At 41.0% G+C, this 22,485-nt stretch overlaps 1 protein-coding gene and 1 long non-coding RNA gene across 4 annotated transcripts in view; one reads left to right on the top strand and one right to left on the bottom strand.

The window, feature by feature from the left end:
• The window catches only part of CHFR (checkpoint with forkhead and ring finger domains), a 36,551-nt gene extending 30,048 nt beyond the window's left edge, over window positions 1-6,503 (bottom strand). For 2 of the 3 annotated variants that reach the window (XM_072600802.1, XM_072600803.1), the window contains exons 1-2: window positions 6,075-6,426; window positions 2,661-2,760 (exon numbers count right to left, since the gene is read on the bottom strand). In XM_072600802.1, the coding sequence (XP_072456903.1) occupies window positions 2,661-2,760; window positions 6,075-6,288 (314 nt within the window). In that variant the 5' untranslated portion in view covers window positions 6,289-6,426. Of the gene's footprint in view, window positions 1-2,660; window positions 2,761-6,074 lie in introns of all 3 variants that reach the window. The other variant, XM_072600804.1, reaches the window with a different exon arrangement.
• Window positions 6,504-6,955: 452 nt separating this feature from the next.
• LOC140499417 (uncharacterized) lies at window positions 6,956-8,260 on the top strand. The gene is made up of 2 exons (XR_011965438.1): window positions 6,956-7,110; window positions 7,686-8,260. It is a non-coding gene; the product is annotated as an uncharacterized lncRNA (long non-coding RNA).
• Window positions 8,261-22,485: the final 14,225 nt, after the last annotated feature.

Here is a 22,485-nt window from a genome sequence, read left to right as displayed (position 1 = left end):
AGAGGCTGATCAGTGGAAGAGAGTAAGGACACACTATACAGAAGCAAATGAACAGTTACCTAGTGTTTGATAAACCCAAAGATCCAAGGAACTGGGGGAAAGAACTCACCATTCAACAAAAACTGTTGGCAAAATTGGAAATAGTCTGGCACAAACTAGATATGGACCAACATCTCAGACCATCCTTGCTTTAAAAAGTTTGCCTGAAATAGGTGCATAATTTAGACACAAAGGGTGATATCACAAAGCAAACTGATGGAGCACTGAAGAAATTACCTGTCAGATCTACGGAGAAGGGAAAAATTAATGACCAAACAAGAGATAAAGAGGCTCACAGGAGGTAAAATAGAAAATTTTCATAAAATTTAAAAGTTTTTACACAAAACTAATTTAGCTAAAATTAGAAAAAAGAGCTAATATATGTTTTGTGTGACTTCACATATATAATGGTCTGTATAATGGCTTGTTCTCTCAGTGGGTGTGGGAAGAGTTGGAGGAAGAGAATTTGGAACTCAAAATAAAAATAACGAATGTTAAAATTAGAAGAAAAGGAGGAAGCTGGGGAAAAGGCTTTGCAGTAAGTTTCTCTGATAAAGTTCTCATTTTTAAGATATATAAGGAACTGAGTCAAATTTACAAGGATATGAGCAATTCTCCAATTGACAGATGGTCAGAGGACATGAACAGGCTGTTTTCAGAGGAAATCCAAGCCAAACCAACAGCCATGTGAATGCTCTAAATCACTAATAATTAGAGAAATACAAATGGAGACAACTGTGAGAGGTACCATCTCGCAGCCAAGAGATTGGCTAGGATGGAAAAAAAGGAAAATGGGAAATGATAAAGGGAAAACAGGTAATTTATTGCACTGTTGGTGGAGCTGTGAACTGGTCCAATCATTCTGAAGAACAATTTGAAGCTACGTCCAAAAAGTCATTAAACTGTGCATACTCTCTGACCCAGCAATATCACTACTAGGTCTATACCCTAAAGAAATCAAAAAAAGAATTTGTGTATACAAAAATATTTATAGTAGTTCTTTTTGTGGTGACAAAGAATTGGAACCCAAGGGGAATCAATTGAGGAAAGCCTGAACAAGTTACAGTATATGAAGACAATGTAATACTATTGTGCTGTAAGAAATGATGAAGTAGATGGCTTCAGAAAAGCCTGGGAAAATTTGTATGAATTGATGCAAAATGAAGACAGCAGAGCCAGAACAATTGATATAACAATATTATAGAGACAAATAACTTGAAAGACTTAATAACTCGATGATCAACACAATGACCCCACCCTTGGCTCCAATTATAATGAACTCCTGATAAAATGTGCTACCCTACTCGTGACAGAGAAGAGACGCAATCACAGTGCAGATTTAAGCATATTTTGTGCTGTCTTTATTTTTCTTGTGGGGAAGAGGGAGAAGAGCATGGCTAACGAGGACATGTGTTTTTCATCACTGTGCATATCTGTAATGGGTTATGTTTTCCTTTCCTTCTCAAAGGGTTCAGGAAAAGGGGAGAAAGAAAATTTGAAACTGAAAATTAAATTAAATTTTTTAAAAAATCCAGCCTTAGCCACTTACTATCTGTGTGACCTGGGAAACATCACTAAAGCTCTGTTTGCTTTAGTTTCCTCAACCTTGAAATGGGGATAATAACAGCACCTACTGCCCAGGGTTGTTATGGGGAGATCAATGCAGTGCCTGATGCTTAATAAATGCTAGTTTCCTTCCTTCCTTGTCAGCACCTGATCCTCCTAGAAGGCCTCAAAGCCCAAAGAATTCAATTAAATTCAACTCAACAATCAGTTATTAAGTATTTACTATGTATAAAGCACTGTACTAGGGATGGAAGATAGGAAAATGCAAAACACAATTCCTGCCTTCAAGGAGCTTACATTCTTCCTGGAGGATACTTGCATGTTATAGAAAATTGTAATTCAAAATAAAATGACACAGAAGAAAAGAGCGCTCCAAAGTACTCTTAGGAAAATATAAGAAGGAAAAAGGCACTTTTGGGCTGGGGGTGGGGAGAAGGAAGACTTTATGGAGGAGACAGCACCTGAGCTGAGCCTTAAAGAAAAATAAGGATTCTGAGAGGCAGAGATGTGGACGGACTTGTGGAGACACATGTGGGCCACCTGTGTAACGGTACTGAGAGATATAACATGGAGTTTTGGAAACTGATGGTGCTGGTTTGACTGACTATATAGAGTCAAACACTACAGTGAGTGTAAGGAGAATAATGCAAAATAAGGTTGGGAAAGGTGGGTTGGAGTCAAATTGTGAAGGAAGTAAAATTCCAAGTTAAGAAGTTTGAATTGGAATCTAAAAAACCAACCGCTTGCAACCAATATTTCTGATAGAATTCTAAGAGAGTATTTGCCAGACTCCAAAGTTTCACTTTGTGAAGTGCTTCCTTCCTTCCACTGAAAATCCACTTCACTACTCTGGCAAATGACATGGAATATACATTGTATGACAGGACAAAAAATTTCATCTCCCAGAAAAATAAATCAAAATTTCTAAAAATGAGAAAATACAGAATTATCTTTCTTCTCTTAATGTCTACTTAATGTCCATTTTACACTACACGCCAGAACCCACAGATAGGATAGGATAAGAGCTTGGTGGGGGAGAAGGAGGGAGTGCTCACCTGGTATCCTCCAGAGAAACCTGACCCGATTCTTCATCCACCACTATTTTACAGTGATCTCCAGACACCAATTTGTTACCAGGGAATGAAAGGTCACAACCTGAAATAAGGATTTTTAGGGGGTCAAGGGAAAGCTGTTATTAGTATTTGCTATTAATTATGAAAGAAGAATAATATCCTTTCCTTAGTCAAGGTATGTGATTCAAAGGCAAGCTCCTGCTTTAATGTATGCAGGAAAACATTTTTATTCCAGTACATCAGAGCACCAAACACTTCATAATTACAAAAAAGTAAAAAAGTTTAGTGTTATTTAGTTTTTTAAGCCAGCCTTGAATCTTTTACTTCTGATTTAAGATCCTAAATTTCAAAACTCACCATTAAATCCAGCTATAACCAAATGACTACACAAAAGTCAAGCTAGACTAAGCTAATGAATAAAAAATTAAGAAGTCATAATAAAAATTAACCTTCCTTGGGCTAATCAATACTCAACAATTTTTCCTCTTTTAAAATATTAAGGCAAAGTTAGATTACTTCTAAAAGACAAGTATCAAAGAAAATGTGAAAGTGATTTGGGAATGATTAAATTTTGTTTCAAACATGGTTTCACACAACTCAAAAATATCAGTCACCTTCCTAAGCCAGTCCACAAATATCACCTCATGCTGAGAACCTACCTATCACGCTGTCCTGAAGTCCAAATTACTTCCTATCTCTACCTTCCTTACCCTTCTCCTCCTCTATCTTTAGACAACTTGTTCTATAGTAGGAGTAGGCTTGGGAGTTCAAAACGTGTCCCTTCCACTGGTTCTTTGGGTTTCAGTTTTCTGACACACTGAAGCTAAGAGAAACGTGGCTCATTACAGAGGACTACAAGTACTCAGAGGTTACTTAGGACCTTATCATAAACCTGCTATCTCTGGTATGGTCTGTAGTCAGCTACTAACTGGCTGTAATATATTAACCACAATTAACTATGAGTCATCTTAAAATTCAGCATAACTGAAATTATTGTTCCCATTAAGCCAGACCCTCTTCCAAATCCTTCCCCATCTAAGCTAGGCTTCGGTCCAGACTTCTCACTCTCACCCCATATGGCCAACAATCTTCGGCCAACACTGCTGCTTCTCTCTTGGTATTCTGACTGCTCTTCTCCAAGCATCCACCTGGCTTATTACAACAAGCACGTAATTGGTCACCCTGCCTAGAGTCTCTCCCTATTCCAGTTTATCTTCCACTCAGCTGCCAAAGTAAACTTTCCTTAAGCACAGAGGTGACCACATCACTCCCCTACTCCATCAACTGCAATGGTCTATTTACTGCCTCTAGGATAAACTTCTCCACTGAACTTTTAAAGCCCCAAAATAGTGGTGTCAAACTCAGAGAGAAACAATATTGACTTAGAAAACCAGGAATACACATTATCTATGTTGTACTGTAATTTTCATTATTCTGTTAAACATTTTCCCAAGGTCATTTTAATCTGGTTCGGTTGGCCCAGCCAGAGACTTTGACATTGTCTACCCTATGCAACCTGGCCCCAACCTATCTTTCCTGACTCCTTGAATATCCTTCCCCTTACTGTTCTCTTGAGATCCAGCTAAACTGGTCTTCTCTGTGTTCCTAGCACACAACTCTCTCTCTCTCACAGATGTACTTTGGTCCTGGGTGTTCTTATCTCTGCCTCTCTCTCATCTTTGAAGATGCAACTCAAGGATCATCTTCTGTTTGAAGTCTTTCTTGATCCTCTCAACTGCTAGTGCTCTCCCTAATTACCTTATATTTAATTTTGTATTTACTTTGTGTTTATCCCATATGTGTTCTTATGTGCACTTGTTTCCTCTGCTAGAATGTGAGCTTCTTGAAAGTAGGGATTGTTTCATAATAAATACTTGATTGGATGAATGATGATTCTCCTGTAAGGGCTTGATGTTTTATTGATTATGATACCGGAAGCAATGGATTTCAAAAAACTAGTTGACTAGACTGAATGGAGTCTTCCTTTACATCTCTCCCCTGGTATGTCTCTTCTGAGCCTTATGATAATTCTTAAGTCAAGTAAAAGATTTCAGTCCACAGTCATGACACATTGTGGTCTGCCAATTAATTAATAATGACAGCAGGGAAAAAAGGAAAGATCTGAGCCAAAGCTTCAGGCCAAGCACAAGCTCTAGAGGCCAGAGCTGAAGGACAGTTTCTACAAATATCAACCATAACAAGGAAACAGGTTTTCCATGTACCGTGCGTGGCCGGGACTGCACAGTCAAAAACAGCTTTTCTTTTCAGTCCCATTTTCACACAAAGAAAGAAGTCACTGTGGGAATCCTCACCTCCCATTCGAAGTACAACATGTACAAGTCAGAAGCTGACTCATTCCTAAAACAAAGTCATACTGTTTACGTATATACAGTGGCTCAAAAGAGGCACACGATTCAGCTCACTAATCTTCCTGGTTCCAATAGTCTGGAAGTACTTGATAATAACCACTTTGGCCTTATCTAGTTAACTTGTATCCACTCTTTACATACTTACATAGGTACCAGTCACAATGTAACCTCCTGGAGAGTAGGGATGATTTCATTCTTTATACTGGTATCCTCCACTCTTAACACACCTCCGAGATCATCCTAGGGACAGTTTCACTGCTACAGGTAACTTCAGTGAGGAAAAACTTCCTAGACCAATTCAGGTGAGCGCCTGCTCTGAAACTCAGGGCCTAAAGTACCCAGAGGCAGCCTATTTTAGGCAGCATTTTTCAGAGGTAGGACTCGAATCAACCAATCAACATTTATCAAGTACCTACTATATGCCTGGAGATACAAAAAGAGGCACAAGGGCCAGTCCCTACTGTCAAGGAGCTTACAATATAATAGCAGAGACAACGTGCACACACATATAGACAGAGCAAGCTCCCCACAGAACGGGAAAGAGCTAACAGAGGGAGGACAGTGGAATTAAGAGAATTCAGATCTTCCTTCCACCCCTCCATCCACTGTAACACCCCTAAGACTCCTCCACTGCTTCAAGCTGTGCTGAGACTTTGGGAACACACCCTGAAGAGCAGGAGAGGCTGGATCAGTATCTGCTGCCTAATGGATGAATCCTCTAAAAGAAGTCCAAGCCGGTGACTCAGAACCACAGCGATCCTCTAATGGACAAACCCGCAGCTCCCCCGCTGAGAGGCTTCGGGTTCGCGAAGCGGGTCCCTGACCTCGGGGAGCTCACGTCTGATGGCTCACAGGAAGAGGCTGGGTCCCTTCACCCCCACCGCCGCTCTTCCTTTTAGGGTCCCCTTTAAGGGTGCTGTTCCCCCTTCAGAATACAAGCCCCTGGGGGGCTTTCGGTTTCACAGTACACACAGTAAGCGCTTCATAAATGCTCGCTGACTGGCTGAGCTCCAGCCACGGCGCTTACCAAGCGGACCAGGAGGCCGAGCCCCCCTGTTTCTCGGCTCCCCTTTAGTGCTGGGAGGGCAGGGGCAGGACGCAACGCTGAGGGGCCGGCGAGGCCCAGGCCGGGCCTCCTCACCTTTCCTGCGCCCGATGGTGCACTCCTTCTTCCGCAGCAGCACCGGGGGTTCGCCCTCGGCGGCGCCCAGGCGTATCAGCCTCCCCCAGGGCTGCTCCATCCGAACTCACATCGGCCCCGCCCGGCCCCGAAGAGGCCACCGCTCCGGGTCCGCCTCGGCTCCCTCCCTCAGCTTCGGGCCCAAGCCCCACTCGGCCTCGGCTCCGCCAGCCCCCGGGCCTCGCCTGCTGCCGTCCCGCTCCGGGTCAGACGCTCGACCCCGGCCCGGCCCGGCCTCTCTCCGGCGAGGCGGCGTCGGGGTCGGCAGCTGTGTCTGCGCCTGCGCCGGGCACCGCGCCTGCGCCCCTGGCTCGAGTCCGGGCCGCCCCTCCCCGAGGCTGTGCTCTGGCTCAGGCCCGGGCTGCCGAGCCTGTTCTCCGGCTGCCCTGGGCTCTGCCCACCTCCGCTGTCAACAGACATCGCCAAGCCGTCAGCTGATCCGACCGGGGGCGGGGCCAGCCCTGGAAACACCGCCCGCGATTGGGCCCCCGCCGTCCGGAGGCCGAAAGAGAGAGCGGCGGCTAGAAGGGCTCGGAAATGGCCATAGACACGAGCGGCGAGGATGCTAGAAAGTCCTCCCGGCCGGCGTCGGTTGGGGCGGAAGGAGGAGCAGGGGCAGCCATCTTTGTTCTGGGCACAAGTCCGCTTTGTTCCTTCTGATCCATCGTACTGAAGCCGTGGCGGCGGTCATTTTAGATAGGGGCAGAGGCGAGAGAGCAGGAACTAGAGGGGAAGGAAGAATCTCACCGAATCTTAGTGACGTTGGACGCCACGAACCTCAGCAGGAATCCTATCAGGACGCAGCGCAGGACTGGGACGAACCTCGGAGATGTGGGCCAACCCTGTCCTTCTGCACATGGCGACCCCTCAGGGCACGCGACTGGTGAGCGACCGAAGCCGACTTGGAGACCTAGAACTCCCTCCTCCGAATCGAGCTCCTCCAGAACATCTCTCACTTCTGTCCCCGTCTCTCCATTCACAGTCACGGCCCTCAGGGCGCCCCTTTGCCCAGCCCATCTGCCCCCCGACTCCTCAGTTCGACGGGAAGAGCTGTTTGCAGGCCGGCTCCAGACAATCCTAGGAGCCGACCCTTCCAGGCTTATTATATGTAGTAACAGAAAACGGTCATCGCATTGCGTGCGATAATACGTGCTACGTGAAATAGCAATGACATATAATTATGTCACCGTATCGTTACATAATATGTAATTAAAGCAGGGTAATTGTATCAAATTTTACATGTAAGTGTATGTAATTGTGGATCAAATTGTAATAAACACCAATGCATAATTAAATGTAAAATAATACATTCTATGCGATAAAGCATAGATAGTCTATACTGCTACTAAGCTATAATTATATGTCGAGATATATAGTTATCTGTGCACAATTAAATATAATAGATAATATTGATAAATAACTGATTGGTTGCTTGATTTGTATCCTTCATTCTTACAGGACCAAATGACATCACTGTGCATGAGTCCAGTTACCATGCACCCGACTGTGACTGATCAGACCAAGAGAAGCCCAGAATGCTCTACCCTGGTGGTTGTTACCCTTTGTTTTTGAAGGATCACCATGATAAAGTGAAGTTTCACTGTGTCTGACTGTGACTGATCAGACCAAGAGAAGCCCAGAATGCTCTACCCTGGTGGTTGTTACCCTTTGTTTTTGAAGGATCATCATGATAAAGTGAAGTTTCACTGTGTCTGACTATGACTGATCAGACCAAGAGAAGCCCAGAATGCTCTACCCTGGTGGTTGTTACCCTTTGTTTTTGAAGGATCATCATGATAAAGTGAAGTTTCACTGTGTCTGACTGTGACTGATCAGACCAAGAGAAGCCCAGAATGCTCTACCCTGGTGGTTGTTACCCTTTGTTTTTGAAGGATCATCATGATAAAGTGAAGTTTCACTGTGTCTGACTGTGACTGATCAGACCAATACAAGCTTGGAGTGCTCTACCACAGGTTGGGCACAGATAGTCCCTGTGAATATTTGAGGTGGATACTCCAGATTTGTGCATCCTACCTTTAATTTGTGCTGTCTCAATTTTACTTTGCTCATAGAGCACAGCACCCTTTCTGATGTGGGCAGGCCATGCTGAGTGGTCCTGTTCCAATGTCTTTCATGTCACACAATCAGTTCCAAACCTCTTAAGAGAGATCTTGAGAGTGTCCTGGCATCACTTCTACCAATTGTCATGTGAGCACCTTCCTTGCAAGAGTTCTCCATAAAATAGTCTTCTTGCAATTATACATTTTGTATTTAAACAATAGGGGTGTAGAGTGTGTTTAGGGAGGACCAGTACCTTTGGTGTGATGTACTCACACCAAACTGCTGATGGAGCCACATTGATTAGTGATAAGGACATGATCCTAGAGAGATGGGCTGAATACTTCCATAGTGTTCTCAACAGACCATCATCAATCAATGCTGAGGCCGCTGACCGTTTACCTCAGTTTAGAGTCAATCCCTCCTTAGCTGAACTTCCAACTGAAGAAGAGGTTTTGAGGGCCATTAGGCTCCTTTCATGTGGCAAAGCACCTGGTACTGATTCTATTCCAGCTGAGATTTACCAGGTGTGGGGCCATTGCCCATACAAAAGTTGCCTGAAATTTTCCAGGTTATATGGAAAAAGGAGGCTATCCCCCAGGAGTTCAAGGATGCCTCCATTGTCCATCTCTATGAGGATAAAGGGAATAAATTGTCCTGCGACAGTCACAAGAGGATCTCTCTCTTAGTGATCACTGCCAAAATTCTTGCTAGAGTCCTCTTTAATAGGCTGATCCTTCACCTGGAAGATGGTCAAGGACTGAAGTCCTTGCTTGAGCTGAACTGCCAAGTATTCAAACTATGCTTCAGAAAGTGCAGCTCTGATGGGCTGGCCACATTGTTCGAATGCAAAATGTACACTTGCCAAAAAGACTATTTTATGGTGAACTTGCATGGGGCAGGCGATCACATGGTGGCCAGAAGAAACACTACAAGGACACTCTCAAGGTCTCTCTCAAGAACTTTGGATTTCACTGTGCAACATGGGAGACACTGGCACAGGACTGCTCAGCATGGCGTGCCCACGTAAGAAAATGTGCTGCGCTCTTTGAGCAAAGTAGAATTGAGACAGCGCAAAGTAAATGCAGGATGCACAAATTTGGAATATTCACCCCAAATATTCATACAGACTATCTGTGCCCAACCTGTGGTAGAGCATTCTGAGCTCATATTGGTCTGATCAGCCACAGACACACTGAAATTTCACTTTACAATGGTGATGTCATTTTGGTCCTCTTCAAAGACAAAGGACAACAACTATTTAAACAATATGGCCAGCCCATCCTACTTGCTCTCTCTTCAGTAGAGGTTAAATGCTTGGCAATTTAGTTCGAGAAAGGACCTCATTGTCTGGTATCTTATGCTGCCAGGTGATCTTCAGAATCTTCCTAAGAAAATTCAAATGGAAGCGATTCAGTTTCTTGGCATGGCGCTGGTAGACTGTCCATGTTTTGCAGGCATACAGCAACGAGGTCAGCACAATGGCACTGTAGACCTTCAGTTTGGTAGTCAATCTAATACCTCTTTTCTCCCAAACTTTCCTTCAGAGCTTCCCAAACACTGAGCTAATTGTCAATGAGTGCATCAACCTCATTGTCAACGTGTACATCCCTGGCAAGTACACTGCCAAGGTTAGTGAACTTAGCCACAGCATTTAAAGCTTCTCCATTTGTTGTAACTGATGGTTCAATGTATGGATGGTGTGGTGCTGGCTGATGGAGCACCTGTGTTTTCCTGGTGTTAATTATTAGGACAAAATTAGTACAAACATTAGAGAATTGATCCATACTTTGTTGCACATCAGCTTCAGAGGCTGCATTGAGTGCACAATCATCTGCAAACAGAAAATCATGCACCAACACTCTCCATGTTAGTTTTAGCTTATAGCCTTTTCAAGTTGAAGACTTTACCATCAGTTGATGCCTTGCTCACCCTCAATTTTTTTGCGGAAGAGGAAAAAGCAAAGCAATTGGGATGAAGTGACTTGCTCAGGGTCTCACAGCTAGTAAATGTCAAGCATCTGAGGTCAGATTTGAATTCAGGTCCTCCTGACTCCAGGCCTGTGCTCTATTCACTGCACCACCTAGCTGCCCCTGTGTTCAGCCTCATTAAAGGCATTTGACAAGAAGGCTGAAAACATCATGCTAAAGAGCAAGTGCACAGTCTCGTTTCACTCCATTGATGATTGGGAAAGTTCAAGAGCATGTTCCATTATCCAGAACCTAGGCAAGCATGCCATCATGAAAGTGATATACAAGCTGATGAACTTCTCCAGGAAACCAATTTTTGACATAATTTTCCATAACTCCTCACAACTGACCACATTAAAGGCCTTGGTGAGATCTACAAATGTTGTATACAGACCTCTGTTCTGCTCTTGGCATTTCTCCTGGAGTTGTTGGGCAGCAAACACCATACTGACAGTTCCTTGGCCTTTTTTGAAGTCCACACTGGTTCTCAGGTAGATGATCATCTTCCAACTGAAGGAGCAGCCTATTAAGGACGACTCTGGCAAGAATTTTACCAGCAATGACTAAGAGAAAGCCCCCACCCCCACCCCCGTGATTGTCACAGGACAATCAGGCACCTAAGTGGCGCAGTGGATAGAGTACCAGTGCAGGAGTAAGGAGGACCTGAGTTCAAATCTTACCTCAGACACTTGACACTCACTAGCTGTGTGACTTTGGACAAGTCACTTAACCCCAATTACCTCATCCTGTGTCATCTCTAGTCATACTGATGAATATCTGGTCACTGGATTCAGATGGTTCTGGAGGAGAAGTGAGGCTGGTGACCTGCACAGCCCTCCCTCACTCAAAACAAAGTCAAGTGCAAGTCATGTCATTATTTCTCTGATGGCATGGTCTTCTTCGGCAATGAAGGACGAACATACACACACACACACACACACACGACAATCAATTTCCTTTACTTTTATAGAGATGGAGAATGGAGGCATCCTTGAATTCCTGGGGGATAACCTCTTCTTATCATATAATCTAGAAAATTTCAGTCAACTTTTGTATGACCAATGGACACTCCCCCCACCTTGTAAATCTCAGCTAGAATAGAATCAGCACCAGGTGCTTTGCCACATGAAAGGAACCTATTGGCATTGAAACCCTCTTCTTCAGTTGGAAGTTCAGCTAAGGAGGGATTGACTTCAATCTGAGGTAAATGTTCTATGGCTTCAGCATTGATTAATGATGGTCTGTTGAGAATACTATGGAAGTGTTCAGCCCATCTCTCTTAGATCAGTGTGGCTCCATCAACACTGAGTAGTTGAGATGCACCATAGGTCTTTAGTCCATACATGGCCTTCAGGGAATCATAAAGGTGCTTTGGATTATTACTATCAGCATAAAACTGAATTTCATCTGCCTTCTTACTGAGCCAAGAGTCCTACATCTCTCTAAGCTTTGTTTGTATTTTACTTTTGATGAAATTAAATGTTGTTTTCTTAGAGATTAATGAACTATCCTGTAGGTAAACCCTGTGGAGTTCTTATTTTTCATTTAGCAGCTTCTGAACTTCCCCATAATTTTCACCAATCCAGTCTTGATGTTTGTGAGTGTTCTGACGCACATGAACAAATGCAGTCTTATATACCACATCTCTAAAAGTTGCCAACTCCTTTTCTGCTCCACTGTTGCCATTTGTGTGTTGGCTCAATTTTCCCTCCAAGTTAGCAACAAACTGTTCTTGTTCAGAGAAGTACTCTAATCTGTTGACATTGATTCTTCTAGTAGTCATATTGCTTTGGGGCTACTGCTTTTGTTGAATGCGAATATTTAGCTTGGAGAGGATAAGTCTATGATCAGTCCAGCACTTTGTACCATACATTGCCTTGGTTACTCTCACATACTGTCTGTCTCCTGTCCTTACAGTCATATAGTCTATTAAATGCCAAGGATTGCTGTGAGGATGTATCTGTGAAGTTTTATTACATTTAGGTTAACAGGAAACAGTGTGGTGATGAGGTCATAAGATGCACAAGTCTTTGAAAGTAAGTGACCATTGCTGTTACTGTTTCCAACTCCATTCCTCCCAAGGACTCCCTGCCATGTCTGGTAGTCTGAGTCCATAAAATCACCCAGAATTATAAACTTATTCTCTTTTGGCACAATGATGATAAGGGTCTCCTGGTTTTCATAAAATTTTTCTTTGACCTCATCGGGGTTCATCTTGGTGAGAGCATAGACACTGATGATGGTGGCGTGAAATTTTCCTGCAAATGTCAATCGCATTGTCATGAGTCTGTCATTCACTCTTTTTGGTAGACGTACAAGTTTGTTGACTAGATTAGTTTTGATTGCTAAACTTATGCCTGCTGCATGACATTTCTCTTCACTGAGGCCAATCAGAAAAACGTGTATCCAGCTCTGACATCAGTAAACTGGCCTTCATTTGCCTTCCTTGCTTCATTCAGGGCTGCTATTTGAATATGATACCTGATGAGTATTCTCAAAACGAGAGCTGTTCATCTTTCAGGACTACTGGATTTTGTGTTGTCTATAGGTATGTACACATTCCATGTATCGATAGCAAGTGGAATCATCTTTGCAGAAGTTTTTGTACATTTTTTGTGTGTGCATTTTGACTTCAGGATGGGATCCCTGCCTGCTGTGGTAATCAGGCCAGGGCTGGGTAAGTAGACAATTTTTAGGGCACATTTTCTAGCCCTTTCCTCACAGCAAGACATGAGCAGTGCAATCGTTAAAAGGCTTCCCAGACATTCATAGGGCTACGGATTCCCTCTGCTGCTTCCAGTGAGAAGACAACCCTATGGTCTGAGCTGCCTGTGTGAGAATTGTGACTACAGCTCCCAGTGTATCTTCACCTGCTGCTTTGTCACTTGCCTGTCACCATCGGACTTTGAGATAGGTAAAAAAGGCCAAATGGCATGGGTGGTGTTTTTTGATTCTTGTATTTAAGTGAGGCAGAGATGCATGACTTGGTCAGCCTCACTCTCTGTTTCAGAGTCATCACAGTCCAGTGTCAGGACAGAGTCAAGAAGACTGGTGATGGCTCGAGATGCGGTGGATGACCTTGGTGTCTCCAAACTCTCAGCACTCTACAATGGCAGTTATATTGATGACATATTATTTAGTTATATAGTAATTATGTTACTAATAATAAAAAGTATATAACATAATTATAGATAATAAATAATTATATAATTAATATTAAAATTTCAGACAGTAAACATTCTTTAAGTGGCTACATATTAGGCACTACGCTAAGAGTTGAGGATACAAAGAGAGGCAAAAGACTCATTCTCAAGGAGGTCCCATTCTAATGGGGATTGGTTGGTTGTTGTCCTTCCTCTTTGAAGAGGACCAAAATGACATCACCATGATAAAGTGAAATTTCAGTGTGTTGGACTGTGGCTGATCAGACCAATAGGAGCTCAGAATGCTCTACCACAGGTTGTACACAGATAGTCCGTATGAATATGCGGGGTGGATATCCCAAATTTGGGGATCCTGTGTTTACTTTGTGCTGTCTCAATTCTGCTTCGCTCATAGAGCACAGCACCCTTTCTGATGTGGGCACACCATGCTGAGTGGTCCTGTGCCAGTGTTTCCCATGTTGCACAGTCAAATCCAAAGTTCTTGAGAGAGACTTTGAAAGTATCTTTGTATCACTTCTTCGGACCACCATGTGATCACCTACTCCATGTGAGTTCTCCATAAAACAATCTTTTTGGCAAGCATACATTTTGCATTCAAACATCGTGGCCAGCCCCTCAGAGTTGTGCTCTCTGAAGCACAGTTTGAATACTTGGCAGTTCAGCTCGAGCAAGGACTTCAGTCTCTGGTACCTTATCCTGCCAGATGATCCTCAAAATCTTCCTAAGACAGTTCAAACGGAAGCGATTCAGTTTCTTGGCATGGCACTGGTAGACTGTCCATGTTTCACAGGCATACAACAATGAGGTCAGCACAGTGGCTCTGTAGCCCTTCAGTTTGGTAGTCAGTCTAATACCTCTTCTTTCCCAAACTTTTCTTCGGAGCCTCCCAAACACTGAGCTAGCTCTGGCAATGTGTGCATCCCTGGAAAGTACATTACCAAGGTAAGTGAACTTATCCACAGCATTCCAAACTTCTCCATTTGTTGTAACCAATGGTTCCATGTGTGGATGGTGTGGTGGCGGCTGATGGAGTACCTGTGTTTTCTTAGTGTTAATTATTAGGCAAAAATTAGCACAGGCAGCAGAGAATTGATCATTACTTTGTTGCATATCAGCTTCAGAGGCTGCATTGAGTGCACAATCATCTGCAAACAAGAAATCATGCACCAACACTCTCTCCACTTTGGTCTTGACTTGTAGGCTTATATACACTTAAGCTGTACATAGGAGAAACTGGAGGAAATTAACAGAGGGAAGTCCTTCAAGTAAAGAGGGCTTGAGAAAGACTTCCTGTAGAAAGTGGGAAAGGTAAGGGGGAGGTGCAGTCTATGAAGGGCTTTAAATGCCAAATACAGAATTTTGTGTTTGGTGCTGGAGTTGATAAGGAGCCCTGTTATTGAATAGAGGGTGACATGGTCAGACCTGCACTTCAGGAAGATTGCTTTGACAGTTGAATGGAGGATGGGCTAGAGTGGGGAGAGACTCCAGGCAGGCAGATCAATTAGGTGTTCCAATGATCCAGGTGTTGAGGTGATGAGAGCCTGCACCAGGGCAGTCTGACCCAGCTAATCTAGCATTCCTGCTTTTCCTCTTACACAAATTTCTCCTCCCATCTTTATATCTTTGCACAAGCTGTCCATGTCACCCCCCAATCAATAAATTTCAGCGGCTCCTTATTGCCTCCAGAATCAAATACAAAATTTTTCTGATCACCATTCAAACCTTTATAACCTAGCCCTCTCCTACCTTTCCTTTCTTCTGACACCTTACTCCCCCATATGTATTCCATGTACTCCTTAGAGACTAACTTTTCCCCTATTCCCATATTCTCTCTCACTAGTTAAACATTTGCTGTGCCCAAAACATCAACTAGGTCACTTTTGGCAAAGCAGCCACTAATTCTGGATAGCTTCTTTATTCACATAGGGAGGCTCAAGCATTATCTTTTAAAGTTCTCATCCCCAATGAATGTAGTCCATATAGGATTAGATTAGGAGCTCCCTGAGGTTAAGGACTGTCTTTTGCTTTTTGTATTCCCAGTACTTAGCACAGTGCCTAGAACATAGTAAGTGCTTAATAAATGTTTATTGACTGGCATGTTTAAACATTCCAGAAATTAATGAAGGTAGAGGCCCACCATGTCTAATGAGTTTGGTAATTATATTCATCCCCAAAACATATGATAATGTAATTTAAGAAATATCATTTTATAAAATTCTTATAGGCTATTATTATTGAACAATACAGGCCTGCTGAGTTGAGAGAAGTGAGAGATGCTAGCCTTATCCCTCTCATGCTAAAAGGGCCCTTTAGCCTATATCTGGGCAGTTGGTATAATTTTGCAAAATTTTCATAGGTTAATTCCCAATGTTCTAAGACAAAATACCTTCCACATCCAGAGAAAGAACTATGCAATTCAGTTGCAGAATATAGCACATCATTTTTTTTTGTGTGTGTATCACGTTTTGGTTTGTTATATGATTTCTCCCATCATTACAATTCTTCTACACAGCATGACTATAGTAAAAATGTATTTAATAGGAATGTATGTCTAGATCCTATATAAAATTGCATGCTGTCTCAGGGAGGGAGGAGGGAAGAGGGGGAGAGGTAGGGGGAAAAATCTAAATTATATGATAGTGATTGTAGAACACTAAACAATAAATAAAATTAATATTATTTTAAAAAATTTTCATATGTTGCCCACCTTGGTGTTTGCCAATGTCAGCCCCAAGACACAGACAATAAAGAAAAGAAAATCAAGGGAGCAGAGCCAAGATGGCAGAGTAGAAGGATGGACTGGCTCAAGCTCTCCCCCCATAACCCTTAAAATACCTGTTAAAAAAAATGACTCTAAACAAATTCTAGAGCAGCAGAAGCCACAAAATGACAGAGTGAAACAAATTTCTAGCTCAAGACAGCCTGGAAAGCTGACAGGAAAGGTGTATCACACCAGGCTCAGAGGGGAGCACATTCCAGGGTGGGCTGTGCAGCACAGACAGTACTGGAGCAGGTTTCAGGGTGTTGAATCATGGGCAGCTGTTGAGGCTTCCATATTTCTCAACCAACAGATGCCAAAGACAGCTTCAAAGGTCAGTAAGAAAGCTCTTTCACCTGGATAAGAGGGGAGTACTGTCCCATCCCAGGGTGGTGGTAGCCACTGCTGCTGCAGCATCCACTTTTGGAGGCCTCAGCCTAAAGCCTCTGGGGGAATCTAGTGGCTGATCTGGGTCTCAATCCTGAGTGACAGTCCTGGGGTGAGGAGGCGCACTGGGGTGGTGGAGCTGGTGGCAGCTGTGGAGAGGGAATCCTACTTGCAGTTCCAGGGCAGAAAAGTGTTTTGGTTGCTCACATACCCAGAGCACAGGCCAGGAGAGGAGTAAACACCTCTCCATTGATTGTGCCACCTTGGAGAAACTGAGAACTTACAGATCCCTAGAGATATCTCAGAGAACAGCTTCACAAAACCTCTGAAGCCTAGGGCAGTATATCCTCCACTTGACAAAGGACTCAAAAGTCAAGTAATTGGCTGCAGACATGCCACAGAAGGGGGAAAAAATAAGACTGTAGAAGGTTACTTTCTTGGTGAAAAGGTATTTTCTTCCATCCTTTCAGATGAGAAAGATGAAAGCATACAATCAGAGGAAGACATTAAGGTCAACACTTCTACCTCCAAAGCCTCCAAAAAAATGCAATAGGCTCAGGCCATGGAAGAGCTCAAAAGGGTTTTTGAAAATCAAGTAAGGGAGGTGAAGTAAAAATTGGGAAGAGAAATGAGAGCAATGCAAGAAAATATCGAAAAGCAAGTCAACAGCTTGCTAAAGAGGACCCAAAAAAATACTGAAGAAAAAATGCCTTTAAAAATATACTAACCCAAATGGCAAAAGAGGTCCAAAAGCCAATGAACAGTAGAATGCTTTAAAAAGCATAACTGACCAAATGGAAAAGGAGGTTCAAAAACTCACTGAAGAAAATAGTTCTTTAAAAATTAGAATGAAGCACATTGAAGCTAATGACTTTATGAGAAATCAAGAAATTATAAAACAACATTAAAAAATCATAAAACCAAAAGAATGAAAAAATAGAAGACAATGTGAAATATCTCATTGGAAAAACAAGTGACCTGAAAAATATATCCAGGAGAGATAATTTAAAAATTATTGGTCTACATGTACTGGGAAATAAAAACCTTACAATGCAGTGTAGAAAGGCAGAGACAGGCAATGCATCCTTCTCAGATCATGATGCAATAAAAATTATATGGAATAAAAGGTCATGGAAAGATAGAACAAAAATTAATTGGAAGCTAAATAATCCAATCCTAAAGAATGAGTGAGTTAAATAACAAATCATAGAAACAATCAATAACTTCATTCAAAAGAATGACAATAATGAGACAACCTACCAAAACTTGTGGGATGATGCAGTTCTTGGGGAAGTTTTGTATCATTGAATACCTACATGAATAAAATAGAGAAAAAGGAGATCAATGAATTGGGCATGCAGCTGAAAAAGCTATAAAAAGAACAAATTGAAAATCTCCAACTAAATACCAAATTAGAAATACTAAAAACCAAAGGAAAAATGAACAAAATTGAAATTAAGAAAACTAATCATTGGTTTTATGAAAAAAACAATAAAATTGATAAGCCTTTGAACAATTTGATTTAAAAAAAAAGAAGAAAAGCAAATTACCAATATCAAAAATGAAAAGGATGAACTCCAATGCAGAGAAAATTAAGACAATAATTAGAAATTACTTTGCCCAACTGTATGCCCACAAATATGACAATCAAAGTGAGATGGATAAATACTTAAAATACATATAAATTGCCCAGATTAACAGAACAGGAAGTTGAATACTTAAATAACACCATCTAAGAAAAAGAAATTGAACAAGCCATCAATGAACTCCCTAGGAAAAAATCTCCAGGGATGGAGATGGATTTACAAGTGAATTCTCTCAAACATTTAAAAAACAGCTAATTCCAATACTACATAGACTGTTTGGGAAAATTGGTGAAGAAGAGTCCTATCAAATTCTTTCTATGATACAGATATGGTTCTGCTACCTAAACCAGGAAGAGCCAAAACAGAAAAAGAAAATTATAGGCCAATTTCTCTAATGAATAGATGCAAACATTTTACATAGGATATTAGCAAAAAGAGTACAGCAATTTATCACAAGAATAATACATTATGATCAGGTAGGATTTGTACTGGGAATGCAGGGCTGGTTCAATATTAGGAAAACCATCAACATTATTGATCATATCAGCAATAAAACTAACAGAAACCATATGATTTTGTCAACAGATGCAGAGAAAGCTTTTGACAAAATACAACACCTATTCCTATTGAAAACACTGGAGAGCATAGGAATAAATGGAGCCTTCCTTAAATAACAAGCAGTATCTACTTAAAACCATCAGCAAGCACTATATGCAATGGGGATAAGCTAGACGCATTTCCAATAAGAGCAGTGTGAAACAAGGATGTCCGTTATCACCATTGTTATTCAATACAGTACTAGAAATGTTAGCTTTAGCAATAAGAGAAGAAAAAGAAATTGAAGGAATTAGAATAGGCAAAGAAGAAACTAACTTATCACTCTTTGCAGATGATATGACAATATACTTAGAGAATCAAGTAAAAAACTACTTGGCAAAGTTGCAGTTTACAAAATAAACCCACATAAATCATCTGCATTTCTATATGTTACTAACAAAGCCCAACAGCAAGACATAGAAAGAGAAATCCCATTTAAAGCTTTGGTAGAAATGATAAAATATCTGGGAGTCTACCTGCCAAAACAAACCCAGGGACTATATGAATACAACTACAAAAATACTTTTCACACAAATAAAATCAGATCTAAGTAACTGGAAAAACATCAGTTGCTCATGGGTAGACTGAGCTAATATAATAAAAATGACAATTCTACCTAAATTGATTTACTTATTCAGTGCCATATCAATTAAACTACCAGAAAATTATTTTCCAGCTCTACAAAAAATAATATCAAAATTCATTTGGAAAAAGAAAAGGTCCAGAATATCAAGGGAATTAATGAAAAGAAATGCTAGAGAAGTTGTCCTAGCCCTACCAGATCTCAAATTGTATTATAAAGCAGCAGTCATCAAAACCACTTGGTACTGGCTAAGAAGTAGAGGGGTAGACAAGTGAAAGAGGTAAGGTACTCAAGACCTCAGTACTTGAGGTAAGGTACTCAAGATCTACTCAAGACACAGTAGTCAAGGAACAGCCTACTGTATGATAAACCAAAGGATGCCAACTTCTGGGATAGGAACTCACTGTTTGACAAAAACTGCTGGGAAAACTTGATAATAGTGTGGAGGAAACTGGGCATAGCAACTCCTGACACCATACACAAGAATAAAGTCCAAATGGATACATGATCTAGGTATAAAGGCTGATACCAAAAACAAATTAGGGGAGCAAGGAATAGTGTATTTGTCAGATTTATGGAGAATGGAGAAATTTATGACCAAATAAGAGATAGAGAGAATTATAAAGTGAAAATGGATAATTTTGATTACATTAAATTGAAAAGTTTTTGCACACACAAACCCAATGCAACCAAGATTAGGAGGGAAGCAGAAAACTGGGAAAAAATTATTGCAACTAGTATCTATGATAAAGGGTTCATTTCTAAAATATATAGAGAACTGAGTCAAATTTACACGAATACAAGTCACTCCCCAATTGATAAATGGTCAAAGAATATAAACAGGCAGTTTTCAGAGGAAGAAATTAAAGCTATCTATAGTCATATGAAATAAGGCTCTAAATTACCATTGATTAAAAAAATACAAATCAAAACAACTCAGATACCACATCACACCTATCAGATTGACTACCATGACAAAAGAGGAAAATGGTAAATGTTGGAAAAGATATGGGAGCATTGGAACACTAATTCATTGTTGGTGGAACTGTGAGCTAATCCAACCATTCAGGAAAGGAACTTGGAATTATGCCCAAAGGGCTACAAAAATGTGCATACCCTTTGACCCAACAATATTGCTTCTAAGACTGTATCCCAAAGAGATCATAAAAATGGGAAAGCGTCCCACATGTACAAAAATATTTATAATAGCTCTCTTTGTGGTGGCCAAGAACTAGAAATTGAGGGGTTGCCCATCAATTGAGGAATGACTAAACAAGTTGTGGTATATGAATGTAATGGAATACTATTGTACCATAAGAAATTATGAGCAGGTAGACTTCAGAGAGGTCTGAAAGAACTTATATCAACTGATGCTGAGTGAAATGAACAGAACCAGGAGAACATTGCACACAGTAACAACCACAGTGTGCAAAGAATTTTTCTGGTAGACTTAACCCTTCACAGCAATACAAGGACCTAAACATTCCCAAAGGACTCTTGAGGCAAAATGGCATCTACATTCAGAGAAAAAACTATGGAATTGGAATTCAGAATGAAGCAGACTATTTTTTCTTGTGTTATGTTTTGGTTTGGTTTGTTTTTTCTCATGGTTTCTCCCATTCATTTTAATTCCTCTATGCAACAGGACTAATGTGAAAATGTAAACCATATAAGATTGCTTGCCATCAAGGGGAGGGAGGTGGAGAAAATTTAAGATTTATGAAAGTGATTGTGGAAAATTGAAAGCAAATAAATTAATTTAAAAAATTATTGGCCTACTTAAAAACCATGATCAAAAAAAGAGCCTAGAAATTATCAAGGAAAACTGCCCTGATATTCTAGAACTAGAGGGTAAACTAGAAATGGAAAGAATTCACCTACCACCTCCTGAAAGAGATTCCAAAAGGAAAACTCCTAGGAATATTATATTCAAATTCCAGAGTTCCCAGGTCATGGAGAAAATATTACAAGCAGCCAGAAAGAAACAATTCAAGTATTGTGTAAATACAATCAGAATAACACAGGATTTAGCGCTTCTACACTAAGGGATTGAAGGGCTTGGAATATGGTATTCCCGAGGTCAAATGAGATAGGATTAAAACCAGGAATCAACTAACCAGCAAAACTGAATATAATATGTCTGGGGAAAAATGGAATTTCAATGAAATAAAGGACTTCCAAGCATTTTTGTTGAAAAGACTAGAACTGAATAGAAAAATTTGACTTTCAGATACAAGAATCAAGAGAAATATGAAAAGGTAAACAGGAAAGAGAAGCCTTAAGGAACTCATTAAAGTTGGACTGTTTACATTCCTACATGGAAAGATGTTATTTGTAACTCATAAGATCTTTTTTAGTATTAGGGTAGATAGAGGAAATACATACATACAGACAGAGAGAAAGAAAGATAGATGGGATACATACATACATATACACACATATATGTGTGCATATATATATGTAGGTGTGTGGGTATGTATTATTGTATATTATATACAATATTGTATATTATATATGTGTAAGTATGTACATGTACATAGGTGTATGTGTGTACATATATATACGTGTGTGTGTGTGTATAAACAAAGGGCACAGGGTAAGCTGAATATGAAAGGAGAATACCTAAAAAAAATTTACTGTTGAGTGGAATGTACTAGGAGTAAGAGAAAGGGAGAGGTAGAATGTAACAAATCATTTTGCATAAAAGAAGCAAGAAAGCTTTTACAATGGAGGGGAAGGGGGGGAGATGAAAGGAAATAAGTGAGTCTTACTCTCATGTGACTTGGCTTAAAGAGGGAATAACACACACTCAATTAGATATGGAAATCTATGGGGGGGAGGGAAGGCATAAGAGAGAAAAGATAATAGAAGGAACAGCAAATCGGGGGAAAGGGATAATCAGAAGCAAACATTATTGTGGGAGGACAGATCAAGGAGAGAATGGAATAAATGGAGGGCAAGATAGGACAGAAGGAAATGTGGTTAGTCTTTCCCAACAAAACTATTATGGAAGTATTTTGCATAGCTACACATGTATGACCTATATTGAATTGCTTGTTTTCTCAATGAGGGTGGGTGGGGTGGAAGGAAGGGAGAGAATATGGAACTCAAAGCTTTAATAATGAATGTTAAAAATTATTTTGGCATGCAACTGG

This window comes from Notamacropus eugenii, chromosome 4, assembly GCF_028372415.1.
Source record: "Notamacropus eugenii isolate mMacEug1 chromosome 4, mMacEug1.pri_v2, whole genome shotgun sequence".
Lineage (NCBI taxonomy): Eukaryota > Metazoa > Chordata > Mammalia > Diprotodontia > Macropodidae > Notamacropus > Notamacropus eugenii.
This window is presented reverse-complemented; position numbering and strand designations above follow the sequence as displayed.